The sequence below is a fragment of the Python bivittatus genome, unplaced genomic scaffold, assembly GCF_059951505.1.
Source record: "Python bivittatus isolate LINGU-HERP-01145 unplaced genomic scaffold, Pbiv_v1 ctg000850_np1212, whole genome shotgun sequence".
NCBI lineage: Eukaryota > Metazoa > Chordata > Lepidosauria > Squamata > Pythonidae > Python > Python bivittatus.
The window spans coordinates 49,953,002-49,967,616 of record NW_028277112.1 but is presented as its reverse complement, the minus strand read 5'-3'; the positions used below and the strand labels follow the sequence as shown (position 1 = coordinate 49,967,616).

General features: G+C 38.6%; 1 protein-coding gene across 1 annotated transcript in view; it reads right to left on the bottom strand.

Annotated features, from left to right (window-relative positions):
- ADAMTSL1 (ADAMTS like 1) overlaps nucleotides 1-14,615 on the bottom strand; it is a 259,610-nt gene that overhangs the window by 36,627 nt on the left and 208,368 nt on the right. Inside the window, exons 18-19 of the mRNA XM_088130277.1 lie at nucleotides 12,450-12,603; nucleotides 9,200-10,340 (exon numbers count right to left, since the gene is read on the bottom strand). Of these exons, the coding sequence (XP_087986403.1) occupies nucleotides 9,200-10,340; nucleotides 12,450-12,603 (1,295 nt within the window). The remainder of the gene's footprint in view (nucleotides 1-9,199; nucleotides 10,341-12,449; nucleotides 12,604-14,615) is intronic.

Here is a 14,615-nt window from a genome sequence, read left to right as displayed (position 1 = left end):
AATTATCTCCAGTCTGCTGCTATTTAAAATATGCACACTTTACCATTTTATCTCATACCTACCTTGATACTACAAGCTGCTACATGGATCAGCTTCCACCGAGAGGTCAGCTCGCATCACTACCAACTTGAAAAATGTGAAGATTAAAGTACAATGTAGACTTCTTATTCCTCCCACTGTTTGTCAGACTGGTCAATATGCTAAGCCTTATGTCTCTACTATCTCTTGGTCAGAAAATAGTCATGTAATTGATGTTGGGCCCCCCAGAATTCTGGATTTTCCTTGGAAAGTTGTCTATATTAGTACCCCAAGACTGATCCAATTGGACAATCTGAAACAATAAGAAATACCACATGCAAATGGGCTATAGGAAATCCTCTTTCGAATGTCCTCATCATGTAAGTGCCAAAGATTAGAAGTTTCCAAAATTATTAAAGGACAAATTCCATTGATTTTAGCATGATGCTCTTGACTCTGAATTGTGTATATTTGGAGAAGTCTGTTGATTGCACAGACAATTGCTGCTAGTGACAATGTATCTTAAATTATAATCCCAAGGCTTGACAACTCTTATCCTGATCAACAAATTCCAATTTACCTTGGGCTAAAATTGGAGTTAAAGTTCAGAAACTGGGTTTTGCAACAGAGGCACTGCTGACACTGGAACAAGAACAGGATATGGCAGCTCTTAGACAAAAGATCCTTAAAACTCAGTTGTATGAGCTGGAATACAATTGGGACACAGTAAGATCTGTTTCAAACTGGCTTTGTATTTTAACCATTTTACAGTTAATGAATTTCTTAGGCCATTTCAAGGCTCTGCTTTGACATCCTGCCATCAGCTGTATGGGAAGGCAAGTTTCAGAAAAAAACCATGTGCCAGAAGGACTTGCCCCTGCCAGTCAGGGAACACTGAATTACTACCTAATATGTTACTCTGTTGTAACCCTGCAGAGATACAAATAGTGAGCTTCTAACACCCCTTTTTAGGCCAGTCCCTGGATGACCGGATTAAGTTTTTGTAAAACATCTTCTAGCAGATGAAGACCTTAAAACAACTCAAGGATTGATTGATTGATTGATTGATATTAAATTTATATGCCATCCATCTCCCCCAGAGGGTAACTCTAAGTATTACTAAGTTTGTATTTGTAGAATGTGTGCTTGAACAGAGTCATCCCCAAACATTATTATGACATATACACTCAAGTCCCCTTTTTCATCCATGATTGCTAAAATTCTGAGGTGGGAAACAGAAGAAAACTTGGGTGGAGCTATAAAACAGAGGATATCAGAGTGAAAACCAAAGACCCTCTCTCTTAAATCTCTTATTGCCTGCTTGTGTGATATGGCTCTACTGCTTTGCAGCCCTCTGCCCAACCAAAATGTTAAATCAGCTCCCCTCCAGTTTTCAACTGAAATTGAAAAACAGTCTAGAAGAAGGCAATGACAAACTACTACTGTGCTGCTGGTAACTACAAGAAAGTCTCCCCCCTGCATCAAGAGCATAGGGCCACCAAGTATCTTTTTTGTGGCCCCACAGTTGGTGAGTATTGAGGATATTCCAGCAATGATAAAGATGTATTCAATGGCTGATGCTGGATGTAAGTATGGTATAGCTGGGAGAGAGGGTGAACAAACAGCCCAGAAGAGAAAAGGTTAAGCAAACCCTTTCTCTTCTTTCTTCTCCTGCAATTCTTCTGCTTCGAGAAGCTGTTTTTCATTTTTTAAAAAGAAAGCTAAATGTCATTTCTAATCTGGACCTGAATTGCTGGTTTTCTAATTTCCTGGTTATCTGCACTGTCTGCCACCCATGTAATACTGTGTAACTGCAATTCAAACCTGTATAAATAACTCTTCAGTTGATCCAAACTTAAGACATAATAAGGACAAACCAGATTGTTCAGGCAACAAATAAACAAACAGATAAAATGCAAAGTTCTAGCTGACTTATTCAAGTCTGTCCAAAGAACCTCAGAAGAATGAAATCTCATGTTTCTAATTGCAGGAGCCAATTTCAACATCATTTTTCTTAATGATGTTTTTGCATTTGCCTAAAAAAAAAGTAAACAAAAAAATAATAATAACCTTTATTAATCATCACTGCAAAGAAAGACTAAAGGCTGGGTATATGATGCAACTCATGCACAATCTCTTTGTATTGTATACATTTTTCACACTGAACTTTTCCATTTGTATGAAGATCGGACGACTGTACATTTTGGGATGTTTTATAATCAGTTCCATAAACTTTCCAAAAGATATGCAAGAAAGTGTAACATCAGAAGAGACCAGCTGGAAATATCCCAAACAGCTGGAAATCATCCAGTCAATGATACTGATGATAAGTTGTTATATATGAAAACACTTGCCATATATTTAAAAACTATCATTTTCAGAAAATAACACTTTCAGCAATATCTTCTGCTTTAATGGTTGGAAATATCTGACACTTATGAAAAAATTTCTTAATAATGTTATGTCCAGTACAACCCTGTGCAACATAAAAGAAAAGAACATCTCCTCATAGCGAGGAGAGGCTTTGTAAGGAACATATGGACAGGCCTGGGCAGCAGAGGGTGGATATAAACTTTTAAACAATCCTGAGATTAGTCTTGGTTCAGAAGTTTTCAGGGATAATGCCAGAGATTTGGCATTATCGGCTCAACTGGTATACTGTGAAATGTCCTTTTGCTGGAGTACTTCCAAATTGGTTTTGTTTGGGTCTCTTGAAGCCTCTGGGTGGCCGTGACCCATTGAGAGGCATATGTTTAGTATCATGGCTTCCCCTGCAAAGTTCTAATACTTGAACCTGCCTCCAATCATTCTTAGGTTGAATTAATGACACAGCCTATAGGCAAATTTGCTTTTCTCACAAGAAAACTGCAGCAGCTGTTTTACATAACTTCTTTTGTCAGGATGGTAACAGAAAGAAAATTGGGGGAGTAGACAAAAGAGGATGAGAGAATTGGAATGAGAAAGCCCATCCAAACGCAATCAAAGCCTAGTCACTTACCATGGGTTGATGAGATTTTTTTCCTTGAATGAAAACTGCAGCCTCATGAACCACAAAGTTAAGGAAATTTGATCTCCTTCACAGCACCATGGGTGGCACACTCTAAAGCAAACCAGATTAAGGCCACCCATTGAACACAGTGTTGGAGGGAATGGGGAGGGGGAGGGGAAAAGCAATGCAAGGAAACTTCTCTTTCACTGTCAGCTTCTTCCTGATCATCATAATGTACAAGACAAAAATGACCTTAATTTAGATATTCAGAAAGATATATTAAGTAGACCAAAACCGGGCTTTCCCATACAGAGATAATAAATGAGAAGGACATTCCCAACATCAGTGGAAGCCCTGTACTTTTTATAGATCTATATAGGAACTATCTGTACAAAAGCCATACTCATGTGCACAAATTCTATAGAACAACCAGAAACTAGTCTTTGGAAACAGAGTTCCAAAATAGTTAGGCCTGTTTCACAAATTACATTATAAGAACTATGTATTTATTTTTCAAATGAGCAAAGGTGTCTGACTCTGTAATGACTCTTAGTATATCTGGGAAGGATTTAAATCTGTAAATGCAAAGTACGGAGGGGCAAACGCGTGTCTCGAGAGGGGCCCAGCTGCCAATTCCTACATCAGGTTTTCCCATAGGAACCGTAGGGTTTCACACAACTTGACGGGGTTCTGTGAGAGACTAAGGAGAAAAACAGAACAAGTTCACCAAGCACAGCAATGTTCTATCACTAGAGCTTTGCCTCTTGATCAGGGGATCCAGGACTTAAACAAGCAGGTTCCAGGGCTGGAAAAAGTTTGAGAAGCTCTGTCCTGGACCATCCTGCCTTGCTATTTTTTCCTGCTCCCTGCCTTCTTCTATACCAAGGTTTCTCAACCCTGGCAACTTTAAGATATGTGGACTTCAACTCCCAGAATTCTGTAGCCAGCATGCTGGCTGGGGAATTCTAGGAGTTGAAGTTCACATCTTAAAGTTGCTAAGGATGAGATACACTATTCTATACAATCAAACCAGAAGAGGAACAACTTCCTCATCTCATGCCCACTCCATCTAAAAGGTGGTGTGGAATAGCTCTAGAAGGTAATGCAAAGTAATGGCAATAGTGAAAGAAAGGGTGGCAAACATTGAAGTGAACCTCTGGGAACTGCTTGTTTCAGATGTGTGTGTACGTGTGTCACAAAATCTGGAACTAATAGAAATTATTAGCTCTCTAACAACAAACAGTGCATTGGTGCTCCAATATTGCAAAGGCATGGCTGCTTAAGATATGAGACAGTATATACTTTCCTCATGTTCAATTGTGAACACAGTCTTTGTGTGGACTTTTTGTAACCTGCATGTCTTTTAACAGCATAGTAGAAAAGCATCCCTCCAGTAGTTCCAACAACATATATAAACAAGAAAAACCTTTATGTGCACTTTCCCAACACGATGTAACCACTGGCAATGCATATCTCTGCATATACAACTTTCTAAATGCCAGAAATATATTTTTACAGGACGATGTCCAACCAAATTTATACCATAGGCCTATTTTTGATTAAGACTGCATGTGCTTTCCATAACAAATACATTCTTGTTCTCACATAGGAGGGAAAACACACATTTTCAGTTTTTAATGTTTTCTTTTAGTAGTAAAAAAAGAAAAGAAAAAAAGAATGCTGTATCTGCCAGGGGGAAAAATGCTTTTTAAATGCTATTGACACCGCAAATGAAAGTAAATTATAGAAATCATTAAATCTGGAGAGCTTCTAACCACTTAGAAAGGAAGGCAGCAAGCTAACTAATGGTATATCTAAACCACAGTACTGAACTGCACCTTGGATAAATCAAGAACTTGCTAGATATTCCAGAGAAACAGGCATTTAAAATTAATTTTAGTCCCTAGAGTTGACTCTTGTGTGCCTTCTCATTTCCGAGGCTGACCCTGGTCACAGGACCTGGATATTTAATCTCAGGCTCGTAATTTACACACAGAGGAAACATGTACTGGCAACAGATTTTTGGACCGCTGCCTTCTGAATACATCAGCTGAGGTATATGCTTTCCAGCACATCAGCACTTTTAGGTAACTTCTTCATAAACTGTATACTCTTAGAAATTAACACACAGCTAACAGCAAAATTAGAATATAAGGCTCCATGTCAAGAGCTGGATATTGCTGAGTGGTTTTTGGATACCTGTGCTTAAAAGTAATTTAATTTTGTTCCATAAAACTGCTGAAAGATCATCACATCTCATAGGAATTCTCACATGAGATGTCATATTTTCAGGCAAGAAGGTGTAAGATTTTTGGCTGAGACTGCTGAAATGTCATTATATCTGATGAACTTCAAAGATTTCAGCCTTAAAAAAATAGGTGTACCTGCATGGTGGCATTGTGGAATAGTCCTGGGTATCTGAAAAAGTCATAGGGCCCTGCTCTATGCACCCAATCAAATAAATTCATTTATTAAAAATAAATGAAGCCTACTGCTTAGAGTCAAATCTTTCTAAAGTGGTTAACTATCATATAAATATACCATATAAAATTAATATGAGGGTTAAGATGGTACGTTTTCCATAAAACTACTATTAATGCTAATCACATATCAGCAATAGTGAGAAAACACTACTGGCAATTGTTCTGCTTTTTTAAAAATCATGTCTGCTCCTCATAAAGGAGCTCAGATACCCTGTACTGAGTCACTACTGTCGCATCAGGCTGAGCAATTTCTCATACCTTAATGGTTCCTGAATTACTCAGAAATATATTCTAGGCAGCCCATCTATTCAAGAGCACTCAATAGAGTACTAGTAATTAATTTTTTTGGCAAATAAGCCAGGTAAGTCAAGACTAAATGATGAGATGTTTCAACTGAATGTGTGTGTAATGAAATATATACTGTACTAAACATTCTTATGTGTTAAACGTTTCCATGTGTCACAATATGACTGTCCCTACCAGCACGTATATGATTATCACCACCAATTAAAAACCAGTCTAAAAGACTCTCCTTCATTCTCAACTTATAAACAGTGGAATGTAAATAATAACTATTTTATGTTAAACTTTCAGAAGATCTTGAGAAATTTTCAGAATGAAGGACCAACACCGGTATAGGACATTGCTCTTTGCCTATCTAGAACAGGAAAATGTATTTACCTGAAACCCCTTATAATAAAATATAACTCATGTCCATAATATCTTTTTTCAAATATTGCTCATGATAATCCCCTCAATATGTCTCTAGTGAAAGTTCCTTGATCAGTTAGAGTTTGTTTTTCCTAAGTGCCTGTGTATGTTGCTAAAAAATCACAGCTAATGGTTCAAATGATATTTTAAGTGAAACAGATGAATTTCTTGACAAGATTGACAGAGCATGTAGTAATGAAATTACAGAACAAGGTGCAATAGATGGTTTTGAAATTACTTTGAAGGGGGACTTAAATGTAAAAAGTAATGAGAAAGATATGGAGAAAGATATGGGCACACAAATGGAACCAATGGATGATTTATTCCCAAATAGATATATAATATCTATTTTATATCTATATACAAGGAGTTATACAAATACTGAACCAGGAAACTGACTTGGACTTTTTTTTTACTGGATATACAAAAGAGCTCTGTTACAGTTTTAAAGGATTTTGTTAAAAGTGACAAACAAAAGGATAAACTTTACTGCTAAATCTGCTAAAGTTCTGAAAGACTTTTTGGCTTGAAACACAGATGAACAGAAAACTAGTTCTGGGATTCTTTTTTTAAGGGGTTAAAAGATGTTTTTAAAAACTCAGGGAAGGAATACAAGGTTGGCTTATTTGACTAGGACTAAAGGAGAAAAATAGTTACATCTGGTTGCCCTTATTGGACTTTTGTTGATAAAGAACGACTGACAAAAGAATGACTGATTTGGATTTTTTTTTTTTATTCAATAGATGAGATATGGGGTGAAAGAGATTATGTTGTATTTAGAGATAGTAATAAGCTATTAAGATTGTCTTTACTTGCTGGGATGAAGGGGGAAGTTACTTCTTTCTTCTATTTTTTTCTTTTCTTTTGTATTTTTCTGTTTTATTTTTTGTAGCCTATACTGGCTTTTATTCTTTTCATTTAGAATTCTTAATAAAATTATTTGAAAAAAAAAAGAAAAAGAAAAAGAGGCTGAGATGGAGATTTTTGCCAAGATGGTGAATTTGGGGGTCTGGTGGAGCTTAAAACTTGTTCCGACTATAATTTGGTTCCAAGCAACCTTCCTCCCCATCACCTATTACTTGCATCTGAAAAGAAATTTAAACTGTCCCTTGCGATACATTTGATCCATGTAATAGGTGATTTGGCCCAGATGTAACCTGCCCTGGACACTGCTTTGGGATTAAAAAGTCATGGGAGAAATAAATTGTGATCTTAGTGTGAAGGTGGGTATGATATAAGTTTGCAATATGTGTCAGGAGAATGCTTGCACAAAAGATACCTGAACAAAATGTGGGGAATGATTGTATCCCACGGAAATACTGTCCATTTATCAAAAATTGTACTACTCTAATTATATTTTTTTAAAAACAAGCTAGGAAGAGTTGCAGCAGCATGTAGGTTAAGGTAAGCTTACCACACATTTTTCTACTTAAGGATTTCAATTCCTTTTGAAACACTAAACACATATGACATCCATACTACAGAGTTAAACTGGCTTACCAGCCAGGTCCCTTCTCAGTTACCTCTAAGTTCTGGGGTGGGGGAAACTAAGAGTCCCTAAGTAATTCCTAACAATATCACCGAATAACGATCCCTGGGATTTTTTAAAAGGACACCATGATAGTGAACTTAACTTAAATGAATTTAGGGTTGTAATGGATAAATAACTTGACATAACTATTGACCTGTTGCCCATATGTAACACACCACCCATAGCCACCTAGAATTCTCTGGAGGCCAGGAAGGATCAAAATATTTTAAATATATAATCAATTTGGTGAGATCAGTGCTGCTTCCAAATGGTGGAATATAATAAAAGGCTGCCAAACTGTCCCTTTCTTAGTGGATTCTCTGCAATAAGAAAAAAAAATCTGCAGAAAACACTGGACAGTTATAAATGGAAGATAGATTGTCTGAAACCCCAGTACATTTTTCTGAATCAGAGAGGGCAAATGCATAATGGAAACCTAATCATGAAACACTATAAAAGCATTCTTAAATATATGTTAAACATAATGTAGACGTTGGACTAAGAAATCTGCTGTTAAGAGGGAACTGAGAGAAGTAAACTCATTCCATTCTTGCCAACCTAACCTGACATAGGCTGAATGATCTTTAAGGTTTTCTGAGTGTCATGTGGATTCTGACCCTTAATCTAGAGTTAGAAAAGTCAGAGTTAGTTAGAAAAGTTGTTCTAGAGCCATTGAATTCTTCCAACGTTGCTAACAGTTTTAACACTCAGAGTTGCTGTAAAATGGTCACTTTTAGAATGCAACCATCTCATTTCCCCAAAGAATAATATGCACCAATTCTATAGAGATCCCAGCACTGTAGAGCAGAAACTCTCTATATAACCTGCATCTAAATAAAATGGTGTATTTCTAGAATGGTAGAACCGGATAAATTGTTTCAGACTGCAAAAGGCATTTCTTAGATGTTTTCTTACATATTTCAAAAACACCTTCTTGGTTTTTTAAAAATATCTTTATAAATTGCAAATGAGGGGTGGGAGAGCTGAACTAGAAATTTTTTCTATTACATGCCAGTATTAAACCTAGTAGATTTTGGTTCTGTACATATGGGAATATTAAAATAATATTTTCTTCTCCAATCTGAAGTAAAACAATCTACTCTTCTGCCTCACTTCTACAGTAGAGTAGAACTAAATCTGGTTCTTTACAGTTTCCCCAATGGATGATTACGTTTAGCAACGGGGGCTTGGGGATTCTGTAAACTGTAGTACATTGTATCTGGAGGACATCAAACTAGGAATGGACATCCTAGATTTTAAATAACTAAGAGCTAACTCAGACTAATTATCTGTGCCTATAGAACCATTTCTAACACATCCATTAGCATGATAACCCAAATAATGCATTTTGAAAAAAAAAAAGATGCTATTATACATTATAAAAAGAATGTATGAAAATAAAGGAAATGCATTGTTTATTTTGTGTGTGTGTGTGTAGTAATGATAAAATTAATATTATTTTATTACCTCTCGTTGTACTGCACAGCTTCTCCATTCTTTGCCCAAGTAATGGTTGGCCTTGGGTTTCCAACAGACTCACAGTGAAGAAGTACACTTAATGTCCCACTGGCTAAAACTACAGTATGTCCTAGATGGGTAACAACCTCGGATGCTGAGAGTTGCTGGGCTGCAGAGATCTTCTTCAGGATGGCAGGTTTTTTGTGTGGCCCACGTGAACCATTTATGAGTTCTAGAGATGTGGACAAGTGGGCTTCTGAGGAAGACGTTCTCAATAATCTGGTGAACTCAGAAAAATGCTTAGTGAATGGAAATTCCACTGAAGCAGAACTGACTCTCCTTCCCTGGGTTTTGAAAAAAGATTCCTGATGTTCCAAATGGCTCTTGAAAATTTCATGGGCCAGCTGTGAGACAAGTTGCTTGCTATAGATATCCTTAAGTTCCTCGGGCTGTTGAGACAAATTTTTTAGGATGTCATCTAAACGATCCTGATTGGTGACCATAGTGAAAGGCAAGTTGTAGTCCTGACCCTGGTCTTCCTCTGAAGAAATATTTCTCTCTGTGGAGTCCTGAGCTTCCCATGGCTCTATGCTATCACGAGGCCAGCCTCTGTACTCCAGAAGCCTTGAAACAATGTCATCGTACCGGCTGCTAGGATCAGAGACAAGTCCTCGTTTTTCAGTTTTGCTTCCGTTGAAGAGAATTTTACTCTGATGCTTCTCCTGGCCATGCAAAGCTTCATTCAAACTGACCTTCCTTGGGGATTCTTCTTCTTTTATCCCAGCTGATAAAGTGGCAGTACGTTTGTTGTGGCCTCCTATTAGTTTAATCACAAAATGTTCCTGAGCTGGTCCTGCTGTGCAAGTATATGTACCTGTGTCTGAGGGCTTTAACCGATGGATCTTCATGTATCCATATGGCGCAATGGTAACATGAACAGAGCTAATCAGTCGTTTGCCATCTTTCTCCCATGTGATCATTGGTTTACGGAATCGTCTCACAGGACATCGAAGAATGACAGAGGTCTTGGGCAGCAGGTAGGCGTACCCACCAACAATAAAATGCAGCTTCTTTTGCTTTCTTGTCTGGATAAAAACTTTCTTTTGAGCCAGTATCAAAGGGGGCTGCTTGTGGGCAGGTCTCTGGTATCCTGAAATGTTAGTAATATTATTAGAATATGGTATCACATCACGTTTGCACATTCAGCCTAAAAAACTAAAGTAGACTAAGGATCCTCCTTCCCTTCCATTAATGCTTCTATGCTGAGCCCATGTATGTGTTTCCTGTGTGAACTCCATATCACTGATGCTTGATGCCTGTGAGGGGTGTAGCATGATACCCCATCATATGGTCTGCAACACAGGACATTTAATGGGGAAGTTATTATAAGAAAATTTGAGCCTGGGATGTCATTTGCATGGGCATCTGCAGATGGGCCATAAAACATAGCTTCCAACTCACTAAACCAAACAAGCAGCTTGTTTTTGGAACTAAATGACATTTTACTTCTTATAATTTATAGCAAGTAGAGATTTATTCAACAGATGCTGAGACCTCACTCTTCAGAAATAACCAGAGCTAAATAAATTTGATCCCTTTCCGGTTCAGTTGCAGAATCAGGAGTCCGGCTTATTTAAATAAATAAATAAAAAGCCATTCCTGTTGTTAAAAGTCTTTAAATGGAAGAGTCAATATAATGAACACAAGGAGTGTACGACATAAATGTGGAACTCCCCTTGTTAAGTGTTTTTCATTCCAACCTTGAGAGGCCTCAGAGCTAGAAACAGCAAGAAGGAACAAATGAAGTACCTCAAGGGAGTAATATGAAGCAGAACAAATCTACTTAGAGCGAGCTGAGGACCCCGTGGTGGATAATATCAGACTTCATTGGTTACATGGGCACCCTGAGTTCAGATCTCTCTACCAGACACGTGAGGTCACATAAAGGATTTGAAAACAACTATTTCTCTCCACAGAAAAAGTTTAACAGTAAACATTTTTATAATGCAACTAACATAATTTGTGGATTAAAAAAAAATCATATGAGGTTTTAAGATGGTTTTTCACTGAGTTGCTATTTTTTTTCATAATGGTCTCCACAGTAGACTATTTATTACATATATGATCTGTGCAATTCTGTTTGTAAACAACAACAACAATCCAATCCCAAAAAAAACTTAATGGACATGAATAAATTCTCAGAACAGCACAATGTTAAGTCTTATAGAGAAAACAGAGATAATTAGATCCCCCTATAAAGAGAGCAGTGCTGGCCAGAAACCAACCACCACCTTTTTTTCTTTTACTTTTAAAAGATACTTAATACATATACTGAATAGCAAAGTATTAATCTAATCTAATCACCCTAAGCCTCTATTTATTTAAAATTCATATCTTCAGGATACAGACATTCAAGATCGGATTCGCATTTTTCTTCTTTCTGGGAATCATTTTTTAGCCATGTCTGTGGACCATATTTGGGGGCTGTCTCTTATTAATTATTATGACTCTTCTCGTTATTGTTACCTAACAATAAATAAAACTGTAAGTATATTAACTGATATAAAGATCTTCCCAATCTTGTATGATTCCTTGGTTATAGAAATCATGGCAAGGACTGTGGTATCAACTGGATCAATGTTTTCTTTGCTTGAGAAAACCCATTAATAAGATAAGCAGAGTACAAATCATTCACAATGTTACTTATGTTCTACCAGCCCAGGGGTGTACAACATGCAGCCCTCAAAGTAGTGTGGCTTCCACACTTTCCCACTCCCAATTTATAATCAATCTTTCATTTAAAATGAGAGGAAGAGATAATGTATGGAAAGCAATCATATTAATTATTAAGAATGTGCAACACTTCAGATCTCAAGCCAAAAGGTGCTTTGGGCATGGATGCACATACATCTCCTGTAGGTACCTCCTTAATGAGGCTATATCGTTTTCTGGGCTTGACCTGTAGCCTCTTGATCTCAAGGAAATACATGTTTGATTTAAAGAAGCACCAGTAATGCACCCATGCCTAGTCCAAAGCATCTTGCACTGCATATCCATATTAAGCATAATATTCAAATTAAATCAAATATATTTTCTGTTCTGTTCTGCTTTCATCCACTTCCTTGACCTGACCCTGCCCATGCTTTGGACTATGGCCACTGGATTGAAAGAGACTGGGCATCCCTGATTTAAACTAATTTACAAAGATGAAATTGTCCCAAATCTTCCCAATTCCCTCCAGGTCTTCTTCTATACTCACTTGCACAAGTCATGAGCACACACGGTCTGACCAAGGATGAGAACGGCAAAGGTGGGCAAAGTGATGAGTTCACAATGGCAGAAAGCCCAGTATTTAACATTTTTCTGCAAATGGCATTTCGTGTTTGGGTTCCTTCTCCACAGCTAACAGAACACTGGGAACAGAACAACAGCTGATTAGGAAAGATGAAAAGTCAGTCAGTCACTATCTGTCAACCCTGGAGTTTCCGATGGTTATTCCCTGCTGCACAAAGCAAAGGCCTATCCTGTTGAACCTAACTGGGTTCCAGAGGGAACTTGGTGATGATCCTGAGGCTCTGATGCAGTTTGACTGAAGCCTCAGTCACTGCTAGGAATGAGAAGGTAACAACAGCCTATTTCTCTGCTTGTAGATTCTGATGAGCCCCCTGGTTTTCAGAGAACCTCTAGATAATAGAGTACCAGGAGACACTCAGAGTGGTGCTGGAGGAAGATGAAGAGCAACTCTGAGTGAACACAAGTAAGACCCTTCCCTAAGGCCCTCCTTGTGGCAATAAGCACAGAAAAATGTAATTATTTCTCCATTCATATTGCATCTGCCAAATGCAGCACTTGTGGGGTATGCTGTGAGAACTACTCTCAATACTTGGTGGATAAAGTTGCTCAGAACTGCTCTAAGTTGGATTCCAGCTGTGCAGGTCTTATGGAATTGACTAAGACACAGTCTTGCTTGGTTACCTAGGATGAGTTTGAGCCTGTTAGTCTTGAAGAAGTGGACAGCTCCTGAGGGCTGTCAGTGAGACCACCTGTGTTTTAGAACCATGCTCCTCCTGGTTGGTTAAGGCCTCCGGGAGGGATCATGTGATTGGATCCATGCAGTGGTAAATGCATCTGTGAGGGAGATGGTAGTTCTACCCCCTCCTCAAGAGGCCATTGCTGGATCCAACAGAGCTGGACAATTTTCATCCTGTTGAGAAGGTAGCCATCCTGCAGCTCCAAAGGGCCCTGGGGGGAATGGAATGTCTGGAGGCTCTTTAGTCTGGGTTCAGACTGGGACAAGATACTGAGATAGCACTGGCTGTACTTATCAAGGACCTAAGGCAGGTTCAGGTTGTCCTGTCTCAGCAGCTTTCAGTTCCATTGACAGTGCTATTCTTATAGACTGGCCCAGATGGTTGGGAGTAGGAGGCATGGTGTTACAGTGGTTCTCCTCCTTTCCTCTGGTGTTGGTTCCAGTCAGTGTTGTTGGTTGTGGGAGAGAGGTCTATCCCTAGGCCCCTGCTTTGCAGGGTGTCTCTGTCAGCCCTTTGAGGGAGGCCAGGCCAGGAAATCTGGAACTACATTTTATTGAGAAAGGTTGGTTATTTGCTTATTTATATATTTACAGGACTTACATTACTATCTCATATAATGACTATGGATGGCTCACAACAATCCATAAAAACGTGGTTAAAAACAAAAGTACCCTTTTCCCCAGGTGCCAGACCAAACATTTTCACAGCTCAAATCCCTAATGTTTGGGGGGAAAGCCAGATCTTCATGGCCCTCCAGAAGGCTAAAAAGGTAGGGATCTCTTGGATCTGAGGTGGGAGGCTGTTCCAAAGGACTGGGGCAACCACTGAGAAGGGATGCCTCCAAGGTCCTATCAGGTGGCAAGGGAGTGTGCCTGGAGTGTGCCTACCCTATCTAACCTAGTAGGACAGGCAGATACCCTCAGGGAGAGGCAATCCTGCAAGTAACTTAGTCCTGTGCCATGTAGGGCTTTAAAGATGATAACCAGCACCTTGAATTGCACCTGGAAAGCAAATGGAAGCCAGTGCAGGTCATGCAGCAGTGGTGTTACTCAGGTGAATCATGGGGCACCCAAAACTGTGCATAGCACTGCATTCTGGAACAGCTTTAGCTTCTAATAACAGAATCTTGAAAGTCTGACTGAGTTCTCCCCTCCCTCCCTCTCATATCATAGTGAATTAGGGAGGAGTCAATCTGAGCTTCTTTCTCATGCTTTTGCCTAGACTTAAAGTATGCTTTTGTTTATATAACCATTGCTGTCTCTGTCTAGCTTCCTCAAGATAATCTCCATGGCTCTCTACAACCTCATAGCTCTACCCTCTCCCCACTCTTGATTAAATGTACCTGAAGCTGCTAGATGAAGCTATTTATCAGTTTGTTATGATATATCACCAGT